Source organism: Gavialis gangeticus, unplaced genomic scaffold (assembly GCF_001723915.1).
Source record: "Gavialis gangeticus isolate Ggan-Ray unplaced genomic scaffold, GavGan_comp1, whole genome shotgun sequence".
Lineage (NCBI taxonomy): Eukaryota > Metazoa > Chordata > Crocodylia > Gavialidae > Gavialis > Gavialis gangeticus.
The window spans coordinates 51,997,309-52,009,374 of record NW_017728996.1 but is presented as its reverse complement, the minus strand read 5'-3'; the positions used below and the strand labels follow the sequence as shown (position 1 = coordinate 52,009,374).

At 48.7% G+C, this 12,066-nt stretch overlaps 1 protein-coding gene across 5 annotated transcripts in view; it reads right to left on the bottom strand.

Moving 5' to 3' along the window:
• GRAMD2 (GRAM domain containing 2) overlaps positions 1 to 12,066 on the bottom strand; it is a 60,219-nt gene that overhangs the window by 10,076 nt on the left and 38,077 nt on the right. For all 5 annotated transcript variants that reach the window (XM_019504510.1, XM_019504511.1, XM_019504512.1 and 2 more), the window contains 2 exons: positions 9,384 to 9,455; positions 4,052 to 4,114 (listed from right to left, as the gene is read on the bottom strand). In XM_019504510.1, the coding sequence (XP_019360055.1) occupies positions 4,052 to 4,114; positions 9,384 to 9,455 (135 nt within the window). The remainder of the gene's footprint in view (positions 1 to 4,051; positions 4,115 to 9,383; positions 9,456 to 12,066) is intronic.

The following is a 12,066-nucleotide window of genomic DNA, read 5'->3' as shown; positions in this document are numbered from 1 at the left end:
GCTCTGCCATCTGGGTGCCCAGGAACATGGTGCAGCTGGGGACAGCAGAGCCCACCCATGCCTGGGGACAGGATGCCACTCACCCCCTCCTCTGAGATGACTGCAGGAGGGAAAGGGAAGGGCACAGAGTGCAATAGCCTTGTATACACAGCAAGCGTTAAAATCCCCATTCTGTTCGGGCCCAAGGTAGTTGCCAACTGCTCTGCATCATGCCTGGACAGAAGCCACTTTATTCACAGCAAGAAGTTTCTTTGTGGACTCTTAGGTGTCCAGGCAGCACAGGCCAGGCCCAGCCTCCTCCCCCACATCCAGGGCCCCATTCTGTGGGCTGCCTTGAGGGGGTACTAAGGGATGCAGCTGCAGGCACCCATCTCGTCATAGGGCTCACACAGCTGGAAAGAATCCCCCTCTGGTGCTAGGGTGGCCTCTGCTCCCGCACGCTCTCAATTTGAGATGCCTCGAGGGCTTGGCCTTTCTTGCATGCGGAGTGGAAGCAGGAGCGGAGCCCCACTGTGCTGACACAGGACAGCAGAGGGCCGTCACTCAGGCTAGGACTTTACACATTCCTCTTGCAAGCCTTCTGCCTTCAAAGGAGAGATGGCTGCTCGGAGCACGGCCACCAAGAGGCTCCACCCGTAGCATACACAGGGGTGGGCAAATAGGGTGGAACATCTTCTCTGGGCGCAAATGCAAAGGGGTGCCAGACTGAAGCCACTGCATATGGCACCTGCGCTGCAGCAGCTGCCACCCCAGTTTGCCCCGGCAGCAACAGCCTTGAGCCTCTGCCACCAGGGTCCGGTGACCCTGTGACCCAGCAGCAGCTGGATTCCCCATGTAATATAAGGCTTGCTCAGAACTGCCCCCACCACCTGCCCAGGACACCAACATGCTCAGTTATGCTTCCAGGATCCAAAGCCAACTATTATTACAAGAAGAGATTTGCCACCTACTCCTTAAGGGCATGTGTGTGGACAGAAGCAGTAACGGCAAGGAGGGGAGCCCGTGGAACAGTGTTTTCCATAGTGTCACCTCTTCACCCCCCTCCACTGTAACTGGTAGAAAGGCACAGACAGGCCTCCCTCCGCATGCCAACCAGGCCTCTGCACTGCATGAGGGGTTAGGGAAGAGTTCCTCCCTCACCCTTTCACATCCTTCCACCCCTTCTCCTCCCTGGTTTGTTTCTCCCAAGGAGGTGTGAAGTGGTGCCTCCACCATTCTTCTTATACCTGCCAGGCCATCAGGAAGGAGAGATTTTCCTGCTCGGACAGGGGAAAAAAGTCCACTTCAAGGGGTCTGACACCAAACCAGGGTGTCTCTCTCTCACCAAACACCTCACACCTGAGATGCTCCCAGAAAACATGTGGTGGAGAAGGGAAGCTACCAGGATGGGTTCTTGAGGGTCACTGGAACCAGAAGGCCTGAACCCACAGCCAGAGCTGTTTGCAAGACAGGCAGAGACAGACACTAGGCTAGCACACAGCTGCTGGCAAGAAGCTGCTGGCTCCTTCAAACCCCCTGCCTACCCATAACAAAACCTTGAGTGGACGTGCTATGCTCTTTAAAACCCTCTGGCTTGAAAACAAGGGATTTGTGCCATGGGAATCCCAGCATTTTGCAAACCTTGCTCGGGAGTGCAGCATTTCAGTGGTAAACAAGAAAGTGCAAACAAAAAAATAAGGGTAAGAGTTTTATGGCACATTAGGCCCTGGGCCAACAAGTAATCATCAGTTTCTTGGGAAATGAACATGGCAGAATGGAAAATAATGAGCGTGATAAAGAGCTGCAATATCAACACAGTTGCAAAATCAATCCAAGCACCGCAGGTGGAATGGTGAGCACTGATAAGGCTCGTTCGGCCTAATCGGAAACCACAGGGCCAGCCCTGGACAGGAAAGGATGTGGGGAGGGGCAGGCACGGGTCTGCTGAGGAGAAACTGGACAGTGATGACTCAACTAAGCATCAAGCAGAGGAGCTGCCAGGCCAGCTTTAAGAGCACGTTTCCAGTCACTGCAAGAGCCACTCTACAGCATCAGAGCTGGGCTGACACAGCCTTGGTTCCCTTTGTCCCCTGAGTGGGCACAGGATGAAAATACACAAGTACCTGCCCCCGAGCAGCCTTCAAAGCCAACAGCCTGTCTTGCGCCAGTATGTAGCCTTAGATGGATTCTACCAAGGGAGGAGCAACAACTGTATCTAAGAGTTGACTGATCTTCAGTGAGGGAGAAGAACAAAGTTGAGCCAGCACAGGCCCACAATACAGTACAACCAAGACTCTGGGTTGTGTTCAGGTCACCAAGCCCTCTTTTTGGGAAGGGAAAAAGAACTATGATGAAAGAAGGAGCAGGAGGGAAACGAGAGAGAAGGCACAATTATGGGACTGTCAAGACAACAGGGTCCTGTTAAGGTTTCAATGACAGGTGCATGAGCATTCAGCTGGTACCTATACAAACACCTACCCTCCCTCGTGCTACTGAGACTGAAGGGCTTTGGAAGATGCTATGACCAGGCTGGTCATGTCAGCTGATGGGCTGTTTTCCTTTTAGCAGCCAGTTAAAATTGCACCTGTCTGCTCCATGTCACACACCAGCTGTCCCACCCTGGCCCAAAGAGCGCAATTTCCATTTGGCAAGAGCTTTGTTTCCTAGAGAAGAGCTTGGAGTGGCAGCAGCTGCAGAAACACAAGGTTGATTGTGAGACAGGCAAAACTCAGCTATCGTCACACAACAGAGGAGCAGCTTTCCCTGGGGCCCATGCCACCATATGGATTTCAATAAAGAAGGTCCCCAGCTTCATAATCACACAGGTCACTGCAAGAGATGGTTAGCAACACCTTCCCTCCATGATCTAAGGGACATTCTTGCCTCAGTTTAATGCTGGCTGAAGCCTCCTTTCTTCTGCAACCAATTCTTTACTGAAGTTCTCAATCATTTGTGTGTGCCCACATGTCTGGTTTTGTTTAAGAACAACAGCTAAAAAGCAACAGGAAATGCTCTTGCCTTCAACTGAGCATCCGAGGGCCTGTGGTAACAAAGCTCTCTGCCTTCTCAGCCCTGGCATCTCCCTTCAAACTCACTCACACTACTGCAGGTAAAACTGAATGCAAGTCTTCTGGGACTGGGATCACATCTATTAGACACTTCAGACATGGGAGCTCTTATTCTCTGACTTTCCTTATTGGGGAACAAATGTATTCAAAACCAGGTATTGTTCTTTTCAGCGGCAAAGGGTCTTAATAAGGAGGGTCTTTATTCAGATCTCAGTAAAGGGCCTTTCATGCACGCTTCCTATACACGGTGTTTGCCATGCCATTGGTACCCATTGGAATGTTCTTACAGTGCTTTTACAGGTCCCATGACAGAGCTTTCACTAATATTTCAGTCCATAGCCCGCGCTGTTACCTTTGCTAAAAGTGACTAACACCCTGTGAAATACATTGTGTGGTGCTGTGATTTTCTGAGTTGTTTGCTCCGAGTTGTTTCCTCTGCAAGATTTTTTTTAAGTAATGAATTGGTGAATCAGTTTGGCAGGAAGCGAAAAGAGATAAGAAAGGCTTAATCTCTTGGGATGGTTGATGATTCAATCCTTTTTCCCAATATGCTATCGGCATTTATGACTCTGGCAGCTTAACTGGTTAACAAGATAGCTAGGCAGAGCCAAGAGGAAGCTGCCTACCTGTCATTCAGTGGTTCTTATCTATAAACACATGATAGGGACTTGATGCCACCACGTTGTGAATTGCATAAAGACATCCTGTAGAACATCCTCCAAGGACAAGAGCCACAGCTTTATGTGACCTCCCCAGACAGCCCACGTTAAACTTTACCTTGGCAAGAGAAGCGTGAATTTGGAGGGGCCCATATTCACTGCATGCAAATGCTGCTTTTGGCAGCTTCAAGGTGCGCAGGGAATTTATTAAACCTACTAACATTTCAACCAAATGTTTTGCAGCCCACAGCATTAAATCTTATACACTCGCTACAGAATCGCTTTACCAGTGGTGCTTCTGTGTTGTGGTTATTAACTCATTTTTTTTTAAAAGATGGATCTTACCAGAGATACAGAGTCAGGCTCCTCTGTAAATTCTTTCAAACTCAAACTCTTCTTACTGGAAACCTGAGAAAAGCAAGGCACAAACATTACTGACCCACCTCAGGCTCTGACTGGAAGCTACTACTCTGGGCACTGAATGGATGCAGAGGACCCCTGCCCCTGCCCCCCCCCCCAGCCCCACTTCCAGTCCCTCCTTGCTATGCAGTTACCAGCACTTTGCCTTCTAGGCCTTCCAACTAGGATACCTGTAAAGAAACTGGTAGCATATACAGAGGGGTTGCTAATATACATCTGATCAAGGGTTTTTAAAATAGAGTCAGCCTGTGCAGGATAACAGCTGAACATGGAGACATCAAAATATGAAGGTTGTTCCTATTTCCAGAGCTGAGAAAAAAAAACAATGAAACAAAAACACATTCAGACACCACAGGTACCAACAAGTTTGAGATTAGAAATATGATTAGGAGGCTCCTAAATTTGAGTCCCAATATCCCAAAGACCTCATGAGGCTTTGGGTAAATCACTTCTCTTGGTCCAAGCTAGTCACCTCTGACTTAAAGAGGTGCCCCAACCATCTGGGTTGAGCAAGTTGGGAAGGCAAATTTTCATTCACAGTCATTTTTTTTGCCTTTTTGAAAATGTGTGTGTCCTTGACTGAGATGACAGCAAAATGGTGACAATTTTCCTGAACTGGAAATCCCACGAGATGTCATTTCTGATGCAAGGAACACAATGACTGCAGAATAAGACGTGTTCCCTGCAGATCCCTGGCAGTCCCAGGCAGCATGTTGCTGGGCAGCGGGACGTTCAGCCCTGCTGACTGCTTGCAAACTGGGGCCCCCAAAAGCTTCCAGATTCCCAGGCCATCTGGCTCCTCAGACTGCCCGACTCCAGCATCCCAGGGAATCAGCCAGCCTCGGAGTCCAGAAGTTGTAAGATCTGTTGGCCCTGCATGCCCTGCAGTCCAGGAAATACTGGAGCCCTGACTCCGAGGGTCTTCCAAACGAGGAACGAGCTGACAAAATGCTTCATCTTTGATGCACTGACAACATTTCCACCAGTTCTGCCTCTAGGGTTAAAATTACTGAGGTCCCCCCTAGTTTGGCTGAAAGGATGAGTCAGCAGAGCACCACATTTTACCACCAGGCAAAACGTTGCACCTCATGAAGGCACTTTCTGGATTAAAGGTACTGCTGGCTTCCTCTGTTTTGCCCACAGATCTCAGAACAGAGCCATCCAGAATCAAGCTAGGGGGGCCACTTCTTTAGTGAGTCTCATGGCAGAAGCTGGGGAGGGAAATCATGGAAACTGCTAAACAAGACGGTTCTGGGTATGAGGTGGTGCCCCACTGTGTGGGCATCTTCTTCCCTGCACTGCACCAGGAAAAGCCCTCCTTTCCTCCGCTCTCTGCAGGCTGCTCTGCCCCAACCCCAGAGGCAGGGACAAGAAGATAAACCTGAAGAAAGGAAGGGAAACAGAAACTCCCAGCTGTGGCAGCAGCTGGACTGGTGGGGGGAGTACCATCCAGAAGGGAGCCTGCAGGCCACAAATTAACCCCTTATGGACCACATGTGGTTTGCAAGTTAGGCAGCCCTGCTACAGACCATAATCTCTGGTAGCACTACATCTCCCAGGACCCAGTGCTCTCTGCCATCTGACAGTGCAAAGAAACACATCATGGAAGTTATGGAGTTTCATCAAGTTCTTGGTTTCCATGACAAACAAAATTGTCTTACGTGTCACCAATTTAAGGACTAGCAGATTTCTTTCCTTCAGACTTTTTCGCCTGTAATTTCTTCTGATCATGTTTGTACCAGGATTTTCACTCCAAAAGTTTAAAAGCCCTGAAGACAGTTAAGTCAAGCAAATACCAGCAAACTAATAGGACTCTGGTGAGGTTATAAATAATGCACACACACTCCATTAAAACAGAGTCTTCACTGGATTCAGCCTAGTTTAATCAGTGACCTAGAAACTGCTAACCTAGCTTACTGCAAGCAACTAAGTCAAAACTCAGTCTGCTGCACAACACAACACAAGAATTAATCATAATTGGCCCAATTCTGCTGGCAAAGACAGTTAAAACAGGATTGCTCCCAACGTTACAACATGTGTTTTATAATATGAATCCATTAACAGCCAAATGCTTTGGGAGTGAATTTTTTCCACACGCTGGCCCATCGTTTGTCAAGAACCATATTTGTGTCTAGGTATGAACCAAATGATGAGCAGTTACTTGAAGCAAAGGAGTGAAATGCAAGAGAACTGTAGCTAACAGGGCAGCGATTACATTCTCTGGGCAGGATTTGGACCCCTGCCTCTATATGACAAATGTAAAAAATATTTTAAAAGCCAAAAAGTAGAAGCAAATGTGTTTTAAAGGGGAGAAGGTCCAGTGAATGCTTTTTAAAACACAGCACTGAAACGTTTGGGTCATGCAATTTAGGATATGTACTTAATTCCTGCTCATCATTCCAGCGTCACTATATTTAATGTATAACCTTTCAGTATCTCACACACACACACTGATAGGAAGCACGTTTTCTGTCTGCCTATATTTCCTGGTACAAAGCATCTGGAGCCTTTCATCTTGAAAGCACTTTATGAACATTAACTAATGAATTATTACAACCCCCCAGGGAGGAAGCAAAGCAGAATTATGCCTGGTTTACAGAGAAGCAAAGCAACTTGCCCAAGCTTGCCAAGCCAGACAGGGTTAAATGTGGGAAAGGTGACCTGGCCTCGTGGTTCAAGCACAGAGAAAGCCAGATCGTACTCCAACGATTTGGTGCTTAAGAGGCCCAAGCACGATCCTTTCTGCCCCCAAGCTGGAGTCTCTGAAAGGCTCTTGATACAAAAAGGTGAGTGGATCATCTCTTCCTCACTGTTTTTTTGTGCTTGAAGCTGAGATGACAGTGTTACAATAGTAAGTGCACTGGTGGATTTGCAGGGTAGGACAGGATCAGGCTTAGGTGTCAGGCTTAAGTAGAGCAGGATCTGGTTCAAAGGCTAGAAACAGACATCGTCAATGAAACGGATCAGTTGTGCTGTGATGTGTCACGATACAGCTGATCCGCTTCAATGGGCACAACACACGTTGCCCCTTGCCCTGCTCTTGAGGGACAAGGCACCATGAGATCTCCCCACTTTCCCTGCTCAGCCAGACCTGCCCTTATGATTGTAGGGAATGGGTCTGGCTGAGCAGGGACCCTTGACTTCCTTACTTACAGAGAGGTACCCTCATGTTCCCCAGGGTGCCTTTCTGTAACCAGGAAAAGGAGGCAGGTGCCCCAGGTGCTTGAGGGGCCCTCAAATCCCCAGAGCATCTGCCCAGGGCAGCTGAAGAATAGGAGCAGCTCAGACTGCCTGTACTCTCCTGCCATAGAGCTAACAGACGTCTGCCGCAATAAAGCAAAAGCATCTATTACTACCCAACTGCAACTGTCTCAGGACACCCCAGTCTTGTGCTCAGGCCTCAGCCACTCCCTGTTCCCTGACAGCCACTTCAGCAGCTGCTGGAAAGGAAATGTTCCATGAGCTCTCCCAGAAGGAGGTATAAGTATCTGCCACCCATTAAATCAACACAGACAAGGCAAGGGAGGCTTTGGCCTTGTGTGAAGGGGAAGAACCACTCAGCTATCAGCTTCCCTTAATGGTGAAAGAGGGTCTAGTCAGTGGATTTGCCCCCAGTGGCCTCTGCTGCTTTATTGCAAATGGGAGAACTGAAGCAGCAGCCTTGCCTATAACAGAGCTACCCGAGTTGGGATTACTGCGGCGGGTAGCTGAGCCAGTAGAAGATTCTACCCAGCGCCCCACAAAGTGCAGGGAAAGTCCTGGCTGCTGACAGCCCCAACCATACCACACCAGGCCCAATGGCAGCCAGTACGGATGCAGCACTTTGATGGGACAGTGAGGATCCCAGAGACACCCACGTTCATGTCTACAGCACTGTTCTGTACCTCCCTGTTGTGTTCAGATAGCACATTACCAGCCTCGTATGAGGGCATGTGCCGAGGGAAGGGGGTCTGTACAACTTCCAGGCAAAAAAAAAAAAAAAGGGCTTGTGGGTTTGTTCTGGCCACATCTGATTTTTGCTTACCCAGGTTTGGCCATTCTGTCATTTGCCTTTAATGGATTCACAGAAGTTGAGGGCTGGAAGGGACCTTGTGAGATCACCAGGTCCATCCCTCCTGCTCTGGGCAGAGAGAGACTGGTGGGGTCTGGTATATCACACACTACCATGTCACCCCCTCTGGATTGCCTTGGGAATCCTCTAAGTAGCTGATGCCATCACATACCGCCCGCTTGCCAATGGGAAGAGTTGGGCTATGACAGCCTCCATGCTCATATTGTCTAAGAAGAGACACGTGGCTAGCACCCAAAGGAAGCCCCAGAATTATCAGTGCATCCAAACCCTCCTGTTCTGTTAGGAGCACAGATTTCACCACCCAGCAGTTCAGTTACTAAATCAGGGGCCACCAACAACACACAACTGAAGCTGAAACTACTCAGACACAGAAGGAAAAGGCTTTAGTTTCACCTGCCCATTCCAGCTGCTCTCTGCCTCCAGAGGTGAGGAGTTTGCATCATCCTCCCTGTGTGTCCGTGATTCAGTGGGCAAGTAGATTGGGCAATAAATGAAGCCATGAAACACAGCCTGACAATTCAGATTACAGCTCCATGTCCCAACTCTCCAGGGTCCCCCCTGCACCAACGGTTGTGACAGTTATCATTAGAGAGTACATGGAAAGATTTCATAGACATTAGGGCTGGAAGGGACCTCAAAAGACTGAGTCCAGTCCACTGCCCCAGGGGCAGGAAGTCAGCTGGGGTCAAAGGATCACAGCAAGATAGGCGTCCAAATGTTTCTTAAAAGAGCCCAGAGTAGGTGCTTACACCATGTCTGGAGGGAATCTATTCCAGGTCTTGGGGGCTTGGACAGTAAAGAAGGTTTTCCTTATGTCCAGTCTAAAACAGTCTTGGAGGAGTTTGTGACCATTTGACCTTGTCATCCCTTGGGGTGCTCTGGTGAACAGGAATTTCCTCAGATCCTGATGTATACCCTTTTTATACTTATAGTCAGCCACTAGGTAATTCCTGAGCCTGCGCTTTTCCAGGCTGAAGAGTCCCATGGCTCTCAGCCTCTCATCATAAGGCCTGTTCTCTTGCCCTGAGAACAGATGCTTTCCAGGGGAAAAGGCTCTAACTACAAGGAGACGCATCACAAAAGGTCTGTGCGTGGGACACCAAAATACATCCACCCCAGCATCAGCACCATAATTGTTCATTGGGTCTTGCTCTCCCTCTAATATGTCAGCTATTGGGTTTGTACCTGCAGGTGGGTGCAGACTCTCTTCAGCACGTCATACACGCTGTCTCGGGAGATCAGGGACACAAAGATGTACTGAAAAGAAACAAAGAGAGAGTGGTGAAACTGCATGGCCACCAGCCCACCACGCTGGCTCTGATGCACAGGGGCTGCTCAAGGGGCTGGATCCTTTCTTTGCTTGGACGCTCAGAGTTCAAACCAAAAGCATGTGGCCTTGCTGGCTGCTGGCTCAACAGCATTCACATTTCAAAAGCTCCAAACTAGGTTAAGCACTCCATTAGGATGCACAGGAGCTGCAGACTCAGCAAGAGAACAGCTCATTTTGTAACCAGAAGATACACGCATACTTACTCGCATCATAATTTTGTGCACACATACATACATACACACACACACATGCACACGCAAAAGGCCAGGAGCCCTGCAAATGCCTTTCCCAGGAGGGCATATAGGGTGGGAGTCTCAAGGATTTACCTAGCTCAGCTCCCATTGATGTCCATGGTAGTTTATCACTGGCTTCAGTGCAAGCTGTCTGGCCAATGCTGGGTACTTTGGGGGAAACCTGACTTTAAAAGAAAGGATATTTAAATATAACAAGAGCCTGCTTAGAGGAGACACCCCCATTTCAGTGAGAAACCAGCTCTACTGGGTCTTGCAGAGTCAGCTTTTTATCAGGACTAAAATGCAGCTGCTTCTGGGCTGGAACATTGGCTTCTCAGCACCGCTACTCAGCAATATGGAACAGGACATGAAAAAAATGACCGTTTCCACTGTGACTCTGGAGGACTTTGGGATGGTAAGTCCTGGAGCTACAGCCGGGAGGCTGGGGACAAATTGAGATTATTAATTACTCTGAAGAGTCAGACGTGAACTTTTACCAGAAGGCAGAGGCCTCAAGTGTCACGATGTTCTAGCACTGGGAAGGCCATTAGCTCAGCACTGACTCATCCCTGGGCAAAGTGCCACCTGCCTCACTGCTTCCTACAGCATGACAGAGGGCACAGACAAAGGCAGCAGGCCCTCAAACTAACCCCTCAAGTGTACTCCACAATGTCCGAATCCTTGATCCCCAGTGCAAGCAGCCTGAAGAAAGGGCCATGCAGACATTTATAAGAGCCCTCCCAGAGTGCAGGGTTCTGGCAGAGTCTGGGCACACACTGAATTGGGAAGAGAATCTGGATGGAGGGAAAGCTTTCCATCAGAGGGGAAATACCTGCTGGGTGACTACGGCAGAATCCAAACCACAGCCCAAGCTCACGCAAGTGTGAAGCCCTTTGGTGAATTAAGTTTTAAAATAAAAAAAAAGTGACAGTTCAAGCCTCTTAGCTTTGATGAGATTAAGGAACTGGGATTGTTTCTGTGCCTTCCTAGCCTGCCAGTAGCCTCAAAGGAAATACAGAAGGAGACACTGAAGAAGAACACAGATGAGTAAGGTGGTTAGCCAAGTTAGTCTGAAGTCAGGCAGAAGGCAGGGCAGGGTGGCACCTTAGAGACTAACTGGCTCAGACACATGACCTTTCATAGGCGACAGCCTACTTTATCAGATGCATCTGACTGTCCCCAGCAAAAGCTTCCACCTCTGTGAACCAGGTTTCTACGGTGCCACACTGCCCTGGCAGTAAGAATATCATGTTTGACCTCCAGAGGGCCCAGAGGGAAGTGTTTATTCTCCCACAGTCAAAAAGGTCAGAGCCAAGCAGAATTTCTTAACTAGGGCCTGTTTTCTCTGCTACTGAGCTCTACTCTCACATTCCAGTGTCAGGCGGCACAGCACGTACAAGAGACTGGCAGACTCCAAAAGCTCCTCCCAACTTCAGTTTTGCCAAGGTGAAACTGAAACCCCTATTAAAAAAAAATCTTGCCCGCAGAAGACGTGTCCTCTGTTACTAATTCCTCCCCAAAAGATTTTCTTGGCAATCCAATGATTAAATGGGATTTTATTTTCCAAAAGCTCCTCTTCAGTAAAATTTGGTCCAGATTTTTAATGGCTTAGCCCCTAATTATGCTCCAGCTGTGGAACCTCATATCCTGAATAAGAGCTTCTGCTGGCACTAGGCAGTATGGCATTCAGAAAAAGAGCATGTGATATAACAGTGCCTGGATTTAACAGAAGCATTACATAATTGGGCTTCCATGTTAGGAGAAGTAGGCCGAGGGTGCTGGAGGAACACGCAACTCTTGATGTTATTGTTGACTTAAAATAAAAGTGGAATCAGAGAGAAGTAGGGCAGAAAGGGACCCCCCAGCAGTCATTTAGTCCATCCTCCTGCTTGAGGCAAGATCAGCCCTATCCAAGCCAATGGGATGTCACAGTGTACAACAATTCAGTGCTAGAAGGGCTTGAATACCAAGTTCTGCATTAGAAACCCTCAGCCATTACCTTCAGCTCATGCCACCTGGGCTGCAATAACATAAGACAGGGGTTTTCAACCTTTCTTAACAAGTATACCCCTTCAGCCTCAAAGTTTCAGATTGTGTACTCCTTTATATTTTTTTCTTGTTTTTAAGGGGGGGGGGGGCGCAAATTGAGGCCCCCGTGGTGCAGGAAGGAGTGGGGCTGGGCCAGGGGCAGGCACTACATAGGCAGAGGAAGAAAAAATTATCTGGAGGAGTCTGAGCACGTGTGTGTGCAGCCCCCTCCCCCCCGCAGCAGGTAAGTCTTTGGGAGAAGGGGCAGGGGGAGGGG